Source organism: Dendropsophus ebraccatus, chromosome 3 (assembly GCF_027789765.1).
Source record: "Dendropsophus ebraccatus isolate aDenEbr1 chromosome 3, aDenEbr1.pat, whole genome shotgun sequence".
Taxonomy (NCBI): Eukaryota; Metazoa; Chordata; class Amphibia; order Anura; family Hylidae; genus Dendropsophus; species Dendropsophus ebraccatus.
In genome coordinates, this window is record NC_091456.1 from 81,252,561 (window position 1) to 81,270,690 (window position 18,130).

The window sequence follows — 18,130 nt, forward strand, 5'->3', positions numbered from 1 at the left end:
CATTGAGTTAGGCATCTCTGTAGAAGACCTACCAGCAGTCAGGGACCTGACAGGACTATTGGAGAGCAATATCAGACATAGGGGACAGGGTCCCTTTACGGACTGCAGGCCCAAGAGCACAAGATTCCCACCCATTGGGGACATCTCGTGTATAGAGGTCTTTATTGACCTGGTTACTAGGGATCTCAGGAGCCTGACACCGAATCAACATCCCCATAATTTGAGCTTCAAAGAACGTAATGCATTGAAAGAACTCCAGAACAATCCGGGAATAGTCATAAAAGCAGCAGATAAAGGGGGAAACATTGTCATTATGGATAGAGCAAACTACATCGATATGTGCATGAAACTTCTCAACGACAAACACACATATGAGATTTTGCCCTCCAACCCCACAGAGACCTTCAAACGGGAACTTAAAGAAATTCTCATAGAGGCCAAAGGACAGGGGCTTATAGATGACAACGAATATCTCTTCCTTTATCCAAAAACACCTACCACAGCGACTTTTTATTCACTACCCAAGATACATAAGGGAATAACACCCCTAAAAGGACGCCCAATTGTATCTGGGATTGGTAGCATCTCACATAATATCGGTACATATGTGGATAAAGTTTTACGGGAATTTGTATTGACACTACCCTCATACACTCGAGACACAATGGATCTCCTTAGGAAGTTACAAGACATCACAGTTGAACCCGGAGTTTTGTTGGGGAGTATTGATGTAGAAGCCCTATACTCATCCATCCCACATCACTGGGGCTTGGCAGCAACCGCCTACTATTTATCGACCAGGGGCACACAGATGCAAGCTCACAACCAGTTCGTATTGAAACTTCTGGAGTTCATTCTAACTAAAAATTTCTTCCTATTCAATGGGAGATACTACCACCAGCTCAGGGGCACAGCTATGGGTAGCCCATGTGCGCCCACATATGCTAATCTGCTCCTGGGCTGGTGGGAGGCTACTTTTGCTTTTAACGATGAACGGGAATTCTTCTCTGACAAGGTCCTATCATGGTCTAGATATATCGACGATATTTTTATCCTATGGTCCGGATCAGTTCAAGACTTTACCCGGTACATAGACTCTCTAAACACTAACCACATTGGTTTGAGTTTCACTTTCGAAACGAATAATCATTCCCTGCCCTTTCTTGATGTCAGAATAACTAAGACCCCGGGTGGCACACTAGAGACCACTGTCTTTAGGAAAAACACTGCGACCAACAGCCTCTTGAGATGGGAGAGTTGCCATCCGAAACCACTTAAACGTGGGATACCCAAAGGACAGTACCTCCGTCTCAGGAGGAACTGTTCTAAAGACTCGGACTTCAAAACAGAGGCTTGTGATCTTAGACAGAGATTTAGGACAAGGGGATATCCGGACTACACCTTACGGAGGGCTTTTCAGGCAGCAACTCACATGAGTAGAGACCATCTTCTTACCCCTAAACTAAGAGAGGATAACACGGGACCTTTCCGCATTATTGGGACATTTGATGACCAGGCTGAAGAGATTAGGGAGGTCCTTAGAAAACATTGGGGGGTCCTTCTACTTGACCCTGACCTCAAAGATACGCTTAGTGATCATCCACTAATTACATACAGGAAGGGACAAAGTATAGGGGACAAGATCACACGCAGCCATCTCTCATCAGAACAACGTCCACCCACATGGCTTGAAACTGCACAGGGCCAGGGGTGCTACAGATGTGGACACTGTAGGGCCTGCCAATATGTCAACAAAACTAAGACATTTTGGGGCAAAGACAGAGATATTACCTACAAAATTAACTCCTTCATTAATTGTAGCAGTAGAGGAGTGATTTACCTAGCTACTTGCCCATGCTCCCTACAATATGTCGGAAAAACTCTTAGAGATTGGCGCAAAAGAATTCTGGAACACGTCGGCGACATTAGAAACAAAAGAGACACACCCCTAGCTAAACATTTTCAGGAGTGTCAGGGAGGTGATCCGGTTGGCTTAACCTTTACTGCACTGGAAAGCATTAAACCATCACCTAGAGGAGGAGACTTGGATAAACTTCTATTGCAGAAAGAAACTAAATGGATGTTTACCCTACAGACAGTTTCCCCACATGGACTTAATGAGATACTGAATTTCTCTTGTTTCATATAATAACCCGACTCCCCCCCCCCCCCCCCCCCCTTCCCTTCAACTTTTCCTCTCCTTCCTATCCCCTAAGCCAGCATTATCAGTTAGTCAGTGGGGTCTTAGTGGACCCCCCTCTAGTCAGACTAGACTGGCTTTTACCCACATGCCCGTGCACAGGGATGTGTAGGGACCAGGTAGGATAGGTTCCAGAGTGGGACCGTCCTTTTTAGGACGGCCACCCCACATAGGTATAGGGTCCCTAGACTAGGGCATCTTAGGGATAACTAGATCCACAGCATCATTTCATATCATCCCCTACCCTAGCTTCTAGTCCGTGACCCACCAGGCATGCCTTCCTCTCCCATAGTCCCCTCCCCCCCCCCCCCCCCCCCCCTGTTTCTCTCATTGCCATCACACACCATCACTCTTTTGGTATTCTCAGTATTATCTAGTATATCCTCTCTGATTTCTCCACATTACTGACTTGACTAGTTTATTCATCTGAACATCGGCGACACATTCTTATCCGGTATACATCATACATAGCTCCTTCTCTTTTACCCAGAGCGCTCTCGCCGCATTGCGAGATGCCGCTCTCTCGTTTCAGCACTTGGACAGCAACACAGCTGAGCACCGGCATCTAGTACACAAATCACGTCAGGATGCCACTCCCCCCGGGGCGTGCCGGGGGGTTGGTCAGTTGTCTCGGCGCGCCAGCACCACGTGCTGTGACGTCACACGCTAAGCGTCCGTGCGGCCGGTAAATTGGCTGCAGACGCGACTCACTGGTTAGACTGCCACTGCAGCCTGACTGGTGAACATCCCCTGCATCATATAGAAGACGGGTGAGTGTTTCCTCTACCTATTTAGCCACATCTCTGGCTATCTTACCGGGGTACTATTGCTAAAGGGATTTTTTACCTCTTACAGGGAGGCTATCTCCTGGGATCACATAACTACCTCACTGCTACCTATATAGACCCTGCAGAATTGTAAGTACAGTAGGGCGCTAACATATTTGGACAAATAATTATCTTTGTCATTACTGACAGTATATATTCACATCTTACAAAGGTCCACACACAGTCCACTGACTCCATAGGACAATCTGCCGCCGGGTCCATCCACGTGGGTACAGTGAGTACACCTGCCTTCACCCTCCCTCATTCAGACGCCAACATCCCATTGCCTCCATCATGGCTGGATTGTTATATTAGCTCTGACGGTCTTCTTATTAATTTATTGTTCACCTTATGTACCATTTTTATTGCACCTCTGACCCCTGATGACGTCACGGACACACGTGACAGAAACGCGTAGGGTACAGGTGACGGTACCATTAGTAACAGGATACACTGTGACCTTTTATTTGTTTGAGAATTATTACCTCTTACAGACAGTGATCTGGACAACATATATACGTACCTTTAGACACGCTGTTATATACTTGGGACAGACACGTTCCTTAAACAGACAGTGACCGGTACGGACCGCCTTTTCACACGATACCGACTTCATAGGACATAGTGGTACATTGCAGCCACTGTCATTTTTGATGGTTTTGTGGTATTGTTTATGTTTTGAGACATAGTGCTTCAGGCACATTGTATATATTGTATATTAGTTTAACACTTGTTTGTATACCGCTAATTTCTTACCTTGATATCAATAAAAGTTATTTTTTAGCTTACCCATACCTTCTTATTTTGGATCCCTTAAAAAAATCTATGCTGGAAATTTGAATGAAAATGTCAAAATTTGCTTCTAAACATCTAAGCACTCTAACTAGAGATGAGCAAGTACTAAAATGCTTAAAGTGACACTGTCACCCCCTTTGTGCATTCTGACATCTCTACACAGGTGTAAAGGGTAAATTTAGCGGTTTTCATACCTTATTTCATATCATACGTCATGGTATTTGTTCAAGAAAAAAGTGTCCTTTTATCAACTGCAGATTGTATTAAGTTGGCGTGACCTCACGGCATTAGCGCCACTTAGCCCCACCCACAATGACAGTGTTGGCCCCGTCCTCTTGACGCCCATTGGTTGGACGACGTAAAGGGGGTGGGGCTAGACCTTTCGGCCAGCCTGTTCCAATGGCCGACGAGGGGGCGGGGCCAGGGGCGTTGCTAGGGTCCTAAAACATCCGGGGCCCGGGCCCTCTGAGTTTCTCTCCCCCATTTCTCTCCCCCATGCTTTTCTCCCCTTTCTCTCCCCCATGCTTTTCTCCCATTTCTCTCCCCCATGCTTTTCTCCCCTGTTTATCTCCTCCATGCTTTTCTCCCCTGTTTATCTCCTCCATGCTTTTCTCCCCTGTTTATCTCCCCCATGCTTTCTCCCCTGTTTCTCTCCTCCATGCTTTCTCCCCTGTTTCTCTCCCCCATGCTTTCTCCCCTGTTTCTCTCCCCCATGCTTTTATCCCCTCTTTCTCTCCCCCATGCTTTTCTCCCCTGTTTCTCTCCCCCATGGTTATCTCTCCTGTTTCTCTCCCCCATTTCTCTCCTCTGTTACTTTCTCCCCTGTTTCTCTCCCCATGCTTTTCTCCCCTGTTTCTCTCCCCCATGCTTTTCTCCTCCATGCTTTTCTCCCCTGTTTCTCTCCCCCATGCTTTTCTCCCCTGTTTCTCTCCCCTGTTTCTCTCCCCCATGGTTATCTCTCCTGTTTCTCTCCCCCATGCTTTTCTCCCCTGTTTCTCTCCCCATGGTTATCTCTCCTGTTTCTCTCCCCCATTTCTCTCCTCTGTTACTTTCTCCCCTGTTTCTCTCCCCCATGCTTTCTCCCCTGTTTCTCTTCCCCATGCTTTCTCCCCTGTTTCTCTCCCCCATGCTTTCTCCCCTGTTTCTCTCCTCCATGCTTTCTTCCGTTTCTCTCCTCCATGCTTTTCTCCCCTGTTTCTCTCCCCTGTTTCTCTCCCCTGTTTCTCTCCCATGTTTCTCTCCCCATGGTTATCTCTCCTGTTTCTCTCCCCTGTTACTTTCTCCCCTGTTTCTCTCCCCCATGCTTTTCTCCCCTGTTTCTCTCCCCCATGCTTTTCTCCCCTGTTTCTCTCCCCCATGCTTTCTCCCCTGTTTCTCTCCCCCATGCTTTCTCCCCTGTTTCTCTCCCCATGCTTTTATCCCCTCTTTCTCTCCCCCATGCTTTTCTCCCCTGTTTCTCTCCCCCATGGTTATCTCTCCTGTTTCTCTCCCCCATGGTTATCTCTCCTGTTTCTCTCCCCCATGCTTTTCTCCCCTGTTTCTCTCCCCCATGGTTATCTCTCCTGTTTCTCTCCCCCATGCTTTTATCCTCTCTTTCTCTCCCCCATGCTTTTCTCCCCCGTTTCTCTCCTCCATGCTTTTCTCCCCTGTTTCTCTCCCCTGTTTCTCTCCCATTTTTCTCTCCCCCATGCTTTCTCCCCTGTTTCTCTCTCCCCTGTTTCTCTCCCCCATGCTTTCTCCCCTGTTTCTCTCCCCCATGCTTTCTCCCCTGTTTCTCTCCCCCATGCTTTTATCCCCTCTTTCTCTCCCCCATGCTTTTCTCCCCTGTTTCTCTCCCCCATGGTTATCTCTCCTGTTTCTCTCCCCCATGGTTATCTCTCCTGTTTCTCTCCCCCATGCTTTTCTCCCCTGTTTCTCTCCCCCATGCTTTTCTCCTCCATGCTTTTCTCCCCTGTTTCTCTCCCCCATGCTTTTCTCCTCCATGCTTTTCTCCCCTGTTTCTCTTCCCCATGCTTTTCTCCCCTGTTTCTCTCCCTCATGCTTTTTTCCCCTCTTTCTCTCCCCCATGCTTTTCTCCCCTCTTTCTCTCCCCCATGCTTTTCTCCCCTCTTTCTCTCCCCCATGCTTTTCTCCGCTGTTTCTCTCCCCCATGCTTTTCTCCCCTCTTTCTCTCCCCCATGCTTTTCTCCCCTGTTTCTCTCCCCCATGCTTTCTCCCCTGTTTCTCTTCCCCATGCTTTCTCCCCTGTTTCTCTCCCCCATGCTTTCTCCCCTGTTTCTCTCCTCCATGCTTTCTCCCCTGTTTCTCTTCCCCATGCTTTCTCCCCTGTTTCTCTTCCCCATGCTTTCTCTCCTGTTTCTCTCCTCCATGCTTTCTCCCCTGTTTCTCTCCCCCATGCTTTCTCCCCTGTTTCTCTCCTCCATGCTTTCTCCTGTTTCTCTCCTCCATGCTTTTCTCCCCTGTTTCTCTTCCCTGTTTCTCTCCCCCATGCTTTCTCCCCTGTTTCTCTTCCCCATGCTTTCTCCCCTGTTTCTCTCCCCCATGCTTTCTCCCCTGTTTCTCTCCTCCATGCTTTCTCCCCTGTTTCTCTTCCCCATGCTTTCTCCCCTGTTTCTCTTCCCCATGCTTTCTCTCCTGTTTCTCTCCTCCATGCTTTCTCTCCTGTTTCTCTCCCCCATGCTTTCTCCCCTGTTTCTCTCCTCCATGCTTTCTCCTGTTTCTCTCCTCCATGCTTTTCTCCCCTGTTTCTCTCCCCTGTTTCTATCCCATGTTTCTCTCCCCATGGTTATCTCTCCTGTTTCTCTCCTCTGTTACTTTCTCCCCTTTCTCTCCTCCATGCTTTTCTCCCCTGTTTCTCTCCCCCGTGCCTCTTCCCCATGCTTTCTCCCCTCTTTCTCTCCCCCATGCTTTCTCCCCTCTTTCTCTCCTCCATGCTTTTCTCCCCTCTTTCTCTCCCCATGGTTATCTCCCCTCTTTCTCTCCCCCATGCTTTTCTCCCCTCTTTCTCTCCCCCATGCTTTTCTCCCGTTTCTCTCCCCCATGTCTCTCTCCCCCCTTGCTTCTTTCCCCCTGTGCTTCTCGCCCGTTTCTCTCCCCCCGTGCCTGCTCACCTCCTTCTAGATCGCGGCTGCTGCTGTCCGCCTCACCTACCGTAGCGGCCGGAGGTGCTCCTACAACTCAATCAGCTCAGAGCGGGAGCGTGGGGCCGCTGCGGTGGGCCGTGGCGCACGCATTGATTGGATACGTGCACCACGGCCCACCACAGCGGCCCCACACTCCCGGTCTCCGCTGATTGGATGGAGGAGCGTGTCCGGGTGCTGCGGGCGGCCAGTAGGTGAGGAGGAGGAGAGCAGCAGCGGCAATCTGCGAGCCGGATGCGGCCACCAAAAGAGCCACATCTGGCTCGCAAGAGCGGGGCAGAAGAGATCCGGGGCAGCAGGCATTTTATTCGGGGCATGAGCCCCGAATAAAACTGCCTAGCAACGCCACTGGGCGGGGCTAACTGTGGCTTTGTGGGTGGAGCTAAGTGGCGCTAATGCCATGAGTCCCCACCCACTTAACACAATCTGCAGTTGATAAAAGACGACTTTTTACTTGAACAAGCACCATGATGTATGATATAAAATAGGGTATGAAAAACGCTAAATTTACCCTTCACACCTGTGTAGAGATGTCAGAATGCAAAAAGGAGGTGACAGTATGACTTTAAGTGCTCACTACTCAAATTGAGTATTTTCAAATGCTCAACTGCTTGATTCGAGTGATGAACCCTAATTTAAAGAAGTTCAGCAATTTATAAAATTCTTCAGCCAGCAGGGGGAAATTGATTACAAATACTGACTTACCTGTTCCCGTCACTGCGGGCAGTGAGTGGTGGGACCAGCCGCGGGATCCCTATTGGTCTCTGGCACTGACACGTCACAGCCCAGCTGATGGACTGGCTGTACAGCTAGTCATTGACTGGGTGGGATGCCGCTCCCATCACTTATTGGCTGAGCAGCCAGTCCATAAGCCTGGACAGGCCTTTTCCCACTAAATCGTGACGTCATCGCAACTCGGGAATAATGCCTTCCAGTGGAGGTTCTGCAGCCAGTTCCCATCCAGGGGAGTGGTAAGATAGGACTTGTACTTCTATTTCGCTCTTCCCCTATCTGCTGCAGGATTTTTTAAATCGCCAGACTTCCCCTTTAGGGTAAATTCACACGGGCGGATCCGCTGCGGATTTTACGCTGCTAATTCGCAGCAAAATCCGCTGCGGATCCTATGCCAATGATTTTCAATGACCCGTTCAGCCAATCAGTGGCTGCGGCGGGGCAGTGCACTGATTGACTGAATGGGACGTGAAGATGCCGGGAGCCTCCAAAGCAAGCCAAAGCGGGGAAGAGGTAAAGTATGCTCCAGCAGGCGGGGGTTAATGGCGCTGTCACATACATACTAGCAGCGGGATGTACAGTAAATCGCTCTGCGAGTATGTATCCTCATTGAAAGTCACAGGTATAGGATCCGCAGTGGATTTCGCAGTGGATTTCGCAGCGTTAAATCCGCTGCAGATCCGCCCGTGTGAATTTACCCTTAAGAAAGAAACGCTTATGACATGCACAACTGGGGATAATAAATCAATATAGTAGGTGGGTGCTCAATGCCAGCATATAATTATACAATTCCAAGCAAAACACAAGAAGAAGGAAATTTGCTATACAGGCAAAATGGCACACCAAATTGTTATTGGAATAAAAGTACTTTATTACATCAGGTACGCACCTGAAACGCACACCTTATCAAAAAGGTCCCAAAGATTAAAACCATCTAAAATCCAACCATCTAAAATCCAACCCAGGACAGCACACCTATGCTGGCATAGCAAGCTCTCTGTATAACAGTAGGTGTAAGGCTAACAATTCAAGCCCGTTAAAGTGCATATGAAGTGGCAAATAATGAAATACAAGACTGAATCAAGAGCATACTAATACAAGTGCACTTCACAAAAACATTAAACCGGAAACATTATTTAACATGAAAAGGTAAAAAAGGTAAGAGTAAAGGGAAAAAAAAATCAGGGTGTCGTCCATATAAGCCCTACACGTTCCGTGCACACCACCTGACTTCTCCTTTAAGTCAAAGGGAGACTTTGTGCCTTGCTACAGGCCCGGCATGACATGTATATAGCTCTTCCTATAGCTATCCAACCACTATGGACTGCTAGACAAGACTCCTAGGGACACTGAAAACAAGGGAGCTTAAACCCCTGCCTACGCCGAGGACAGGCTAACAAAATAGGACAGTCGACCACCTGACAAAAGGGATGGACAAGCTCAAGACTGATCCTACAGTAGAGCACGGTGCAAGTTCAGCCACTCTCTATTGACAACCGCTCAACCAGACCAAAAACCATTGTATTGAACCACGAAAAAGAAAACTGTCTGGAAAAAAATAGTTCTGCACCTCAAATAGACAATTTTATTCAAGTCACATAAACCAAAGCACAAACAAGTTTAAAATTATTTAAAGAGGATGTACCACCAGGTACATCCTCTTTAACCTGAACACATGGATCGAACGGCACCGACACGGGGAAGCCAGTGCCGCGGTCTGTTTTCCGGACCGAGGCCCGGTTCCCGTGCACGGCGCCGTTCTATGCACTGGAACCGGACGGTGCTCAAGCACTGGAGGTAGGCCAGCCCGCCCCCAGTGGGAGGGAATTCCCTCCCCTGTATGACGCGGCTCCCTTAGAATGAATGGAGCCGCGTCATACAGGGGAGGGAATTCCCTCCCACTAGGGGCGGGCCGGCCGGCCTCCAGTGCTTGAGCACCGTCCGGTTCCAGTGCATAGAACGGCGCCATGCACGGGAACCGGTCCGTGGATCGAAAAACGGACCGCGGTACCGGCTTCCCCGTGCCGGCGTTGTTCGATCCGTGGGTTCAGGTTAAAGAGGATGTACCTGGTGGTACATCCTCTTTAAAAACCCATTCTCCCATCACTGGTCCTAATAAGACACAGTGGGAACTGGTCCAACCTACATAATAGTACGGAGATAGCAAAATCAAAACACACATAGAATATATAGCATATAAAGTGCAGATATAAATGTAAACCGTGTAACCCTAAGTATCAAGTGCCACAAAGTGCAAGTTCCCGTAATATAAGGAAAAAATAAATATATATCCAACAATAGGTGGAAAAAAATTTGCTGCAAAGAAAACGCAGTAACAATAATTAAAATCCCATTGCTATCTCACAGCTGGACCAGACAAGTGATAAGAGAATGGGTTTTTAAATGATTTTAAACTTATTTGTGCTTTGGTTTATGTGACTAGAACTATTTTTTCCAGACCGTTTATTTTTTGTGGTTCAATATAATGTTTTTTTAGTCTGGTTGGACTAGCACTCACTTTATAATTTTTGTGGTGCATTTCTGAGTGTATACAATGAACATACTGTATCTTTATCACAGGTTACTATGGTCCATATAGCTGCTGCAAAGCATATCTTTGAGAGATGTCAACAGCAGCACAGGCAAGATGGGTGCCCCCCCCCAAAAAAAAAAAAAACTCCCAAAAAAACAAGCTGAAAATAATAATCATATTAGATAAAGAAAAAAAAAGAAAGAATATGAATGGCTCTGTTCAAACAACATTAAAAAAGAGAAAACAGCTGTGTTTTCTATTTAAAAAGATGTCAGTTTTTCCTGTAATTTAATTGACTTCAATTCCTTGCATTGAAGTCAATGGAATGACGGACGTCCAATGCACACAACATATTAAATATTGGATACTGATTATGGACTCTGATCATGACAATTATTTTTGGATGTCTTTTGCAAACACAGGACATTATTTTTTAGTTGTTCACACATAGTTTTTCTGTTTTCACTCTCCTTTTACCATTTTTTGTAATAAATTCAATGAACTTTTCAATTAAAGACACAGCCAAAGGCCAATTAGTCCTCCTCATCTAGAAAAATGTAACAGCCGTCATTGCACTGATGGAAACCAAACAGTGAACGATAGACATCATTTTAAAATAATTTTTTCTTTTCAGAAACGGAAAGGAAAAAACATTGAAGGAGGATGCTTGGCCGTGCACTCCACCCATCCCACCCAGGTGTGTTACTACTTTTGCCGTTATAAGATGTATCTTGCATGCCCAGAGCATAGGCTTATTTTATGCCATGGAGAGGCTAGTGCAGTGTAGGTCCATCCCGGCATGAGGCCACCTTAACGTTGGTGGGATGGTTTACACTATTTGCAAATAGTAACCAAGAGCCTCATTATTTTTACGGGGATTTTTTAGGGGGCAGTATGGGGGCTTTTCATTTTTGTATTGGGTCTATACCTTGCCATTGCGGTGAGCTGTTGCATTTCTCTGTGTTAATGTAGGAACATAGCCAATGTGATATTAAAAAATATAGTTGATACAATCTCTATATCACTTTCCCAACAGATAAAATCTGGCAGGAAAGTATGAAATGGGCTTGGCAGCTGAGCCCTCTCCATAGATGGCAGTCGTTGACTGCAATCTGCAACTGCAACTGATCATTAATGACCAGCATCAGGGCTGGCATCAGCACCAGGCTAGAGCAAGTGCCAAGGCCCACAGCACCTGTAGGCGCCCAGTCATGGTACTGCAGGGGTTTTTTTGTACAGAGTTTCCCGGTCAAAAGCAGAAAGCTTCGCTTCTGAGAGCAGGATGAGGTCTCCTAGCATCTATGATATTAGTCATCCCACTGGGACTACTCTGCTTGGCCGCTTCCTGCAGGAATCACTGCGTTCTGACAGGCCATGCAGCTGGTGAATTCCACAAGTAATCTTGGAGCACAGGTTACTGAATCTATAAGTTATACCCCATCAGCAGCACTACAGGTGTGCAGTCAGTCTCTGACCTGGTGTCGGAGATGTTTGATGTTAAAGAGATCCTGCCAAAAAAAAAAAATCTTTTCATGTGTCAAATGTAGAGATGAGCGAACTTTCCAAAAGTTCGGTCCGACCGGACTTTCGGATTTTTTCGGAAAGTTCGGTCCGACCGAATTTCGAATTTCATAGTTTAAAGCATCTTTATGATACGGTGGTAGTGTATTTGGTTGAATTTAGGGCTCTACATGTCAGTAATATTATCTTTTCGATATCTCAAAGTCAATTTTTTTTCTAGACTTAAATATTCACCATTACAGAGACTATGCAGGAAATTCACCATTACAGGGTCTATGCAGGAAAGTCACCATTACAGGGTCTATGCAGGAAAAAGGTCACAAATGCAGTGAAGGAGCAGCAGTAGTCATTGGAGGTCAGTGGAGGTCCAGCAATAGTCATTTGAGGCCAGTACAGGAGCAGCAGTAGATAACATGGAGGCCAGGCAGGAGCAACAGTAGCCAACATGGAGGGCAGGCAGGAGCAGCAGTAGCCAACATGGAGCCCAGGCAGGAGCAACAGTAGTCAACATGGAGGGTAGGCAGGATCAGCAGTAGCCAACATGGAGGCCAGGCAGGAGCAACAGTAGTCAACATGGAGGGCAGGCAAGATCAGAGAGCACTTTTTTAAAGATACAATGCTATACACCTGAACCAGGTTATTTTATCTCTAAGGATAAGACAGATGTGATATACACACTATCAGAAGTATAGGACTTGTACTGTATATCTGTACTGCACATTTTGGTTCCATGCACCCTTTTCTGTCCGATGCCTAATCTATCTTTCGCCGTCTCTATATTTCTCTCTCAATCACTAGATGTTTCTCCTCTCCGCTTTTCTAATCTTTCCTTTCCTTTCCCACAATATCTTATCAGTAGTCTGTAGTACACAACAGCAGCTTGCTTCCTCTCTCTCTCTCTCTCTCTCTCTCTCTCTCTCTCTCTCTCTCTCCCTCTACACACTGCGTGGTGCGGTCATGTGACCGCTCCTTTTAAAGCAATACCGACGTCACACAGGGGGTGGGCTAGTACAAGATCCCTGCTGATTGGATGTGTTCCGGACATCATGGGAAAGCGCTTTTCCCGCCCAGAAAACTTCCTGCTTTCTAGAATGGCGGCTGTCATTTTAGAAAGCAAGAAAAAAAAAAAAATCGGAGCGGATTTCCAAAAATCCAAATCCGATCAGACTCGGATTTTTGGGAAAATCCGAACCGAATCCCATACCGGGCGATTCGGTTCGCTCATCTCTAGTCAAATGCACATGTCAAAAGTTTCTGATTGCACTTGATCTTACTCCCGAGTCCTGACACCGGCTGCGATCAGGAGATACAGGGGTCTCAAAATATGCAGAAGCAATATCTTTTTCCTGCTGCAAATCTTTCCATGCCTGTATCTTCATGATTTGCTCCACAAAGGGCCTGCCAAAGCTCTGTCACCCAAGGGCCCACAAGCAGCTCTAAGCTTTCTCTAGGCCTCCATACATTGTCCCTTAAAGCGACTCTATACCCACAATCTGACCCCGCCAAACCACTTGCAATTTCGGATAGCTGCTTTTAATCTAAGATCTGTCCTGTGGTCTGTTCGGCAGGTGATGCAGTTATTGTCCTAAAAAATATACTTTTAAATTTGAAGCCCATGCCAAACGGGAGTATCTGTGCCCTAACTTTGCACCACCCCTCCGTCCCTCCTCCCCACCCTCTTTAGCATTAGGAATGTCACTGAAACATTTTCTCCATGTTGAACATTGCACAGGTCCTTAACGATCCAGCCCATGTGCCGGGCTAAACAGGTGGGGAATAGGAGACAATCTGCCTGGAGCATTCCTAATGATGAAGAGGGTGGGAAGGAGGGGCGGAGGGGTGGTGCAAAGTTAGGGCATAGATACTCTCAGACCGTGGGACAGATCTTGGATTAAAAGCAGCTATCCGAAGGTACAAGTTGTTTTTTTTTTTGGGGGGGGGGGGGGGGGGTAAGATTGTGGGTTCAGAGTCGCTTTAAAAGTCCTCTAGAGGGAAGTAAAAAAAAGTGTAAATTAAAAAGGTTCTTAAAAATCCTTATCATTACAAATAATAAAAATTCAAATCATCTCTACCCCATTCTAATTTTTCCAAAAATAATTACATCTCCCCAAATTAACATATTCGGTATTGCAACATCATCTTAAACTATAACATTAGCAATCCTGCACAGTAAACAGCGTAAAAAAAATAAAAAAATAAATAAATTCCTCAAACAAGAATTGCTGATTTTTGGCCACATTACGCACAAAACATCAAAAAAACTTTTCTTTTACAGTATACAAAGATGGCGTCATTGTAACTGTGCTGACACATAAAATAAAGTTAACATGTCAGTTTTACCAAAAGGTGATTTCAAAACCTAAAATTGAATTTATTTTTTAATTTCAGAAAGCTCCAACCCCAAACAACTTTTCTGGTTTAATAATAAACTATATAGTAAAATGAAGGGTTTAAAAAAAAATACAACTTGTCCTGCAAAAAAAAAGCCCTCCAAAAACTCTACTAAAGCAAAAATAAAAAAGGCACTGAGAAGGAAAAAATGGTGAGTAAAAAAATCTAAATTTGTGGATCTGAAAGAGGGCCAGAGATATGTAATTTACTCCTATTAAAAAATCTCAAGTCTTCCAGTTCTTATCAGCTATATCTATGCCTATATCTATGACATACAGCAGCTGATATACTGTATACTTGTTGGCTTGAGATTTTTGAATAAACGTAAATTGCAAATCTCTGCCCTTTAAGTATCAAAATATATGAGGGATTAAAAAAAATTAGAAGATGTGTTTACACCAGTATGTGTATGTACTAAACGAAGTAACAGATATAGGTGCAGAAAAATGAATGCATGCATAAATATCAGATATGCGTAACAATATCAGACAAATGGGTAAATGCCTCAATTTCAGTGCAACTTCCCTCAATTACTGATATCACAGGAAAAACATATATATAATTATATAATTTTTTTATAAAATATTTTATGGTAGTCAATGCAGAATAGTAGATGGCCTCCCCAGCATATAATCTTCAGAAATGACTTCAACATGGATATTAAGGCTATGTATACATGTTATATAAACAACGGCCGTTCCGCGTAAACAGCCATTGTTTAACACTACCTATGGTCAGAATTAATGATCATGATCATTAATTCCGGCTGTTGTTTAACAACAATGGTTGTTGTCTCAGCTTATGTAGCATGTAGTGTTAACATAGCATAAAGAATATAGTTTAGAATGTAAAAGGGAATTTTACATAACATTAAGGTCTTTTAAGAGCATCCATACAAGCAGTGATATAGCAGACCTGAGTTTGTGCTCTGGCACTGTTAGTGATGTGTTCTTAGTAGTATCACAAGAACGCAGATATAATTTCATTAGCTTCCACCAACCCACAAAGTAACAATGAACACAGGGCTAGATGGGGAAAAAAAAACAACAACAACCAGCACTGCTACATCTGTATCTTTGTAAAAACGAACAATAAAATCATTAAAAAATTACAGAGCAGAGAAAAAATAGGCAATAATATAAGTAGTGAACTATGTTTGTGTGTACCTGCATGTGTAAATATTCATTTTAACAGATTTGCAGCTGAGTAACTAAACTATACAACTTATGCCTAATGTTTAGCTCAGTGTTACTAATCGTTATTGTACATAATAACAATGAACAATGAAACATAGCAATGAAAGAAACATAGAAACACCACATAATAAATAACCTGGCTGACCATCTAAAACCTCCAGCCCTCCCTCAGTCCTCTTACAATGCATAGTCGTGACCAAGCTACAAGATGAAGTTGCTCAAACCTTTGGGAAGCCTCTCAGCCCAGCCAAAAGCAGCCACAATGAAGATAGAAAGAAGTGGAATGTGTGGTAAATCTTTCATGATTAATTTCCCAAAAAGTTGGCGTCTTCAGAGAAACAGGGGGAAATTCCAAGCTTCTTTCATTTTAAGCCCTGGTTTGTTCAAGTACTGCAGAGTAATGACTGTTTGTGCGACAGGCCCCACCGGATCTAAGTATACTCAGGAATTCTGTGACTTGGCTGGAATGATGGACATGGCCAGCTGGTGTACATCTACTTAGGTCAATGCAAGTACGCATGGCTCAGGAAACAAGAGAAAGCAAATCCGCCTAGAATCCTTTTTAGTGGAACATTGTGATATACCATACTGGCAGGCTAAGGATAACAGTAAAATAATTGCAAGCCAGTCATATGCCTAGCACTTTGGCAACTGTTTTAGGATGAGATGATAGCAGGTTTAAAAATATTCAGGCAATACGGGTGGGCTACTAAATGTACTGTTTGATTGAGGTGTGAACAATGTCTAATATTAGTAAAAATTAGCTACCATGTTATGATATGTGAACTATGCACTAACATATAGGGGCAGATGTATCATCTGCGGAGTTCTTTTTAACTTGAGTTTGCTGTGCAAAAAAAAAATCGGACCTTGCCAAAAATGTATCAATAGGCACAAGAGTCTTAATGAATCTTGCACAATTTTTGTGCTCAATTTTTTGGCTTAAACAGCTTGGCTAATAAAACTCCACCGGGGTAGAAGTGGAGTACTGCTAAAATATTGAACATGATAAATCTGACTAAGGTAGCTAATATGAAACCACACCTCCTCCGAGCGTTATATAAAAAAAAAAATGCTGCATTATGCCACTGTATATAATACATTTCCAATGAATATATGTGCCATTCTGTTTAACCCCTTAACGACAAAGCCAATTTTCGTTTTTTGCACTTTTGCTTTGTCCTCTTTATGTTTAAAAGGCCATAGCACTTGCATGTTTTCACCTACAGACCCACATAAGCCCTTATTTTTTGCGACGCTGATTGTACTTTGCAAGGAAAAAAATCATTTACACTGTCAAATTGAAAAAAAAGGAATTTGTTTTCATTTTGGAGAGTTTTGTGTTTACGCAGTTAAAACTGACATATTTATTATGTTCCTCACGTCAGTACGATTACAACGATATGCAACTTGTATAACTTTTATGTTATTTGATGGCTTTTAAAAAACTAAAACCTTTTTTTTTTAAAAAACTAAATGTGTTAAAAATCCCTTCATTTCCATCCTTATAACGCTTTTATTTTTTGGTGTTTGGGAGGTGTCATTTTTTGTGCCATGATCTTTACTTTCTATAGGTACCAAGATTGCATGTATGAAACATTTTGATCACTTTTATTTACACTTTTTCTGGATTTAATGTGACAAAAAATGCGCACTTTGCTTTTTGGCATTTTTACGCTTACACCTTTTACCGTGCAAGATCAGGAATAGTATTATTTAATAGTTTGGGCAATTACACATTATCAATGAGATCAGTAATACATTGCTTTGGGATGCTTTAGCTCAGATAAATGTATTGCCAGGATCAGCATGAGTGCAATGCTGAGGCCAGGCCCAGGCAAAAGAACCAATCCCCCACCCCCACCCTGCGAACACATCGCGCACGGGGGGGTCCGACCCACTAGACACCTGGGATGTGCAGAGCATTCAAATGCGCCATTCGGAGCCTGAGAGTACCCCTCTCTGAAACCCCCTCGTGCCGCCAATAAATTACGAGGCATGCAATTTCTGTTTGCCCGCTCATTCTTTGGGTGGACGGCGGAATCTGGCCAATCATAGAATTAAGCCTATGGCTCCGCCAGCGTCTGTGAGCGGGGGTGAGCTGCGGAAACTAATCCAGGTCAGAAATACTAATAAACACGGAACGGAGATACAAGGAAAGGTACAAGGAACTAAACGCAATAACAGACAGTAAACAAGGTACACGGTGAAACAGAAACCAGAGACAATAACCAGGAAACTAGAGGACAAGGCAAGAAACAAGCAAAGATATCAGGAAAACAGACAATAAGGCAAGAGGCTGGATCTAGCAGAAACAGACAAGCTGGACAACGCTATCAAGAGCCCTGAGTGAAGGGAGAGGCACAGGTATAAGGGATCAGAAGTCCCGGACTCCAAGCTGATAGGCTGAGTAGAAGAAACACACCAGAGAATCACAGAAAACCAGAGGAGAAGAGACCTGTCAATCACACCACAGCAGACACAATTAGTGAACAGACAGCAAGGAAGGTGCAGGGAGAACTAAGAAAACATGGACCGGACACAAGCAGAAAACACAGTAAAACAAGGAACGGATCATGGCCAAAAGCGCAGTCTTAGGCGCAGAGGTCGAAACTTCGCAGCAGAGGGTGGCACTGATGCCTTTTCAGTCGCGTTCATGACAGTAAGCAATTTTTTTTTCAGCTACATAAAATCTCAGAAATAGGAGAAAATCAGTAGCTACAATTGTAGGATGCTTCCTGACTTACCAGTTATCGCTCCTTTTCGCCAACTAAAAGGAACAAAATAATTGAATT

The 18,130-nt window shown here is 44.6% G+C and overlaps 1 protein-coding gene across 1 annotated transcript in view; it reads right to left on the reverse strand.

Annotated features, from left to right (window-relative positions):
* The window catches only part of MUSK (muscle associated receptor tyrosine kinase), a 125,503-nt gene extending 109,817 nt beyond the window's left edge, over positions 1–15,686 (reverse strand). The window contains exon 1 of the mRNA XM_069964315.1: positions 15,560–15,686. Within this exon, the coding sequence (XP_069820416.1) occupies positions 15,560–15,638 (79 nt within the window). The 5' untranslated portion in view covers positions 15,639–15,686. The remainder of the gene's footprint in view (positions 1–15,559) is intronic.
* Positions 15,687–18,130: the final 2,444 nt, after the last annotated feature.